Raw genomic sequence first — 3,404 nt, forward strand, 5'->3', positions numbered from 1 at the left:
TGAAAGTTTACTGTAGTACAACACTGAAATAAAGCAGGAGTTTAGCTCTCAGAGTTGTTAGCACTGTGGTCTGTGCGTGTGATCAAAAGATATATGATTCTTCAAACCAGCGTATCTGAATATATCTTTGCAAATCAAAAGGAAATGTAAACCTTTTGAAGAAAAAAACACATCTCACTGTATGAAAGCTAAACCTTACAGAAGATCAGCTTATACTACAGATACCAGTGGATTATTTTAAACCTGTGGCAGCTATTGAGATTCACCATGATGTTTTTGAAGCAATAAAAACCAATAAAACCAGCCGTTTTGTCCCCCACACCACAAACATTCTGGATACACAAATTCAAGAGCACAATAATTCAAAAAGTACTATTTCCCAGTGCTTCTTAGACTGCTGTATTATTCATTTGATTTTCTGACATTTCACATGTACCCCAGAAGACAAAATGCACAGCAAGAAACAGGAAAACAGCTGGTTCACAGAGCACAACGTAAGAAAACTAATATTCTTCCACTAGAGTTTAATGTTACAAGCTGCATGAGTCATTCCACAAAATTGGTGGCTTTTTAATTTTGAATAGATTTTTCTGTAATTTTATTTCTGATTTTTAAGAATGTCTTTTAAGTGATAATAGGTTTCATTATATAACCTCAAGCAAACTTTTAAAAAAAAATTCATGTATGCTTTAAAGCTATGACTTATACAATAACAGGGTTGAAAGTTTTGCAGTTCATTTATTCAGTTCGAGCCTTGAGCCCATGACACTACAAGGTGGACAGTAGAAGAGAATTATTATTGATATTTCTAAACATATTCTGTGGTTTACGGAGCAAAATCATAGTAACAGAGCTCAAATTTACCCATTACTGACAAATCTAACAAAATATTAAGTTAAAACTATAAAAAGAGAGAGACGCTTGCCCTTTGTACGTTTTCAACGGAATTGTAAATTATTTTAACAACAGGAGTTATGATGATAACATTGATGCATAATCTGGGTTATGCTTCAAGCAAACCAAATCTTTTTTTATTTTTTTATCTTCATTAAGCAAGAAGTAGTTTGAAACACAAGGTTGGGGACAGACCAAAACATGCATCCACATGAATAAAGTTTCTGGATTGTTGATTGTGTAAAAGAAATGTCTAGCCTATTATAAGTTACAGTAAGAGTTAGTGACAGCTTTTCACTGTTAAAGTCATTGTTTACACAAATGTTTACAGGGGACACCTTTCTGTGGAATGACCATCCAGTGTTACAAAACATCCCTGCGCTACTTAAGCGCGGCGCGTCATGCTCGCGCTCCAAAGGAGTAAAGTAAAGACTGCTAACCATACCTGCAGAACTCTGCACCAGTGTTTAGTGATTTTACAATTCTTTGAAAGTATCACATATCTATACGATTGCTGTTTTTCTCATGAACTCCCCATAACAAACACGTGGACCTCTGGCACGGATAGAGGAGCCTTGAGGACACATATTAAATCAGTTCATTTTAGTGCTGTGATTTCACCACTTCTCACCTCCGTCTCCAACTGCACCAGCTCCATTTTGGGCCATGGTTCTAACAGTTGAGCAAGTGGCATTGTGTAGCCTACGCTCCTTCTTGTCTCTCTCAAGTAGCCTACTCAAATTTGGACGAGGATTTCTTCCGAACCCGTGTATTCCCTGCAGAACGACCTGATCTTTCCCTTTGGATCAGGAGCAAACGGGCGACTTTCCTCTCTTACAATCCGCTCAGGAAGCGCATAGTCACTCCGTAGAAAATCGAAGCAGTTATTCCCGTTTAAATGACGTTGACGGATTCTCCTCTCTGTCCGGTGAGGAAGAGGAATTGCACAGCCCCGTTCCTGGAAATGAACAAATCTCTCCCACTTACTCACACACAGGTGGACTCGGGTTAAGAGGACCATGCGCCGTGCGTCTGCGGCGATGAAACACGTCTCCTCCGAGGAAATGAAATAAAAGATGTTATTGTAATGAGGTGGTTTCTCAGCTGACACTCACTATCGGTGTGCACGCAGACGCAGCAAAAGAGGAGCCGATGCTGTCAGTAGTGTGTTCCGCTCTGAACCGAATCCACAGTGTAAAAGCGAATGAGCTTCAGGCAATCATTGGTTTGAAGACAGTTCTCAGCCAGCCCCTTTCTCCTACTACCCCTCTACTGACGCCCCTCTCTGGCCACTAACAGACACTGCAAGTTCTCAGCTGTATGATCACAACCAGTTACAGTTACACTCTCGCAAACGTAAATGGATACATTTAAAGCTACACTTCGCAATTTTTAAATATAAAAATAACAAAATGTTATTAATAAGAGAGTGCAAAGAAATTTTTTTTACCTTTTTTACTTTACTCAAATACACGTTAATAAAACAACATCCTATTAACGATTTGTATTAGAGCTGTAGGAACGGATTCTGCGGGAAATTGCATGCATACGTCATCCGTGCACAGAGTAGCAGAGCAGAGTCAAAACAATAGCTGCGTCCGAAATCGCATACTTCCATACTATATAGTAGGCGAAAAACAGTATGCGAGGCGAGTAGTATGTCCGAATTCATAGTATTCGAAAAACAGTAGGCGAGAAGTACCCGGATGACCTACTACTTCCGCCCGAATTCCGTAGCATGCATACGATGGACACTTTACTATCCCATGAGGCCACGGGGGAGGAGGCGTCATATTCGAAAATGGCGGAAGGCGGCGACGCGGCTCTTTTCAAGTGTAAGTACCTCAGGGAAAAACGTTGTTCATTGTGGTTAAATTGCACTTGTTTAACATGATCTAAGTGAACGGCTGACTTATTGAAAGTTTAAACATTGTAAATCGATGAGATGATTTCGTGAAATCGATGAGATGATTTCGTGAATCGGCTGTAAAAAGATGTTTAATCATTGTTATTAATGAGCACATCAAGTTAACGAACAGATCGAGCTAGTGTCAATGCTGTTGTACATCAGCTTGCTAACTGCTTTTTTAACGGAGACGTTCGTTGTTAAGCAGTTTAATGAGATTAGAAAATTAAATAAAAAAATTCCCCCTCTTTTACTAATATTTAGTTGATATTTTGTTAACTACATTCTAAGCTACTGTTAATAAATATGCCACAGCTTGTCAATGTAGCATTAATGGATTGATAATGACTAATGGTTACTACTTTGACATTACAGGGACTGATGAACACACTCAGCTCCTTATTCAGTGGAGAGCGGCTAATGAAGCCCTCTTCACTGGAAAGCGTAATGCTGCCATCAAAGGTTTTGAGTAAGTAAACAAGTTATGTAAAATGTACTTTTATTCAGGTGCTGTTGACACTGAACGTAGTAAATACTAACACTTCAAGCAAAGGTCTTACTGCCTTCATTTCATGCTTGATTTATGTGCATTTATTGTGACAGA

At 39.0% G+C, this 3,404-nt stretch overlaps 1 protein-coding gene across 2 annotated transcripts in view; it reads right to left on the bottom strand.

Moving 5' to 3' along the window:
• LOC107711701 (ribosomal protein S6 kinase 2 alpha-like) overlaps nucleotides 1–2,079 on the bottom strand; it is a 68,774-nt gene extending 66,695 nt beyond the window's left edge. For both annotated transcript variants that reach the window (XM_016516774.1, XM_016516751.1), the window contains exon 1: nucleotides 1,526–2,079. In XM_016516774.1, the coding sequence (XP_016372260.1) occupies nucleotides 1,526–1,588 (63 nt within the window). In that variant the 5' untranslated portion in view covers nucleotides 1,589–2,079. The remainder of the gene's footprint in view (nucleotides 1–1,525) is intronic.
• Nucleotides 2,080–3,404: the final 1,325 nt, after the last annotated feature.

This window comes from Sinocyclocheilus rhinocerous, unplaced genomic scaffold (genome assembly GCF_001515625.1).
Source record: "Sinocyclocheilus rhinocerous isolate Xijiao unplaced genomic scaffold, SAMN03320098_v1.1 scaffold2117, whole genome shotgun sequence".
NCBI lineage: Eukaryota > Metazoa > Chordata > Actinopteri > Cypriniformes > Cyprinidae > Sinocyclocheilus > Sinocyclocheilus rhinocerous.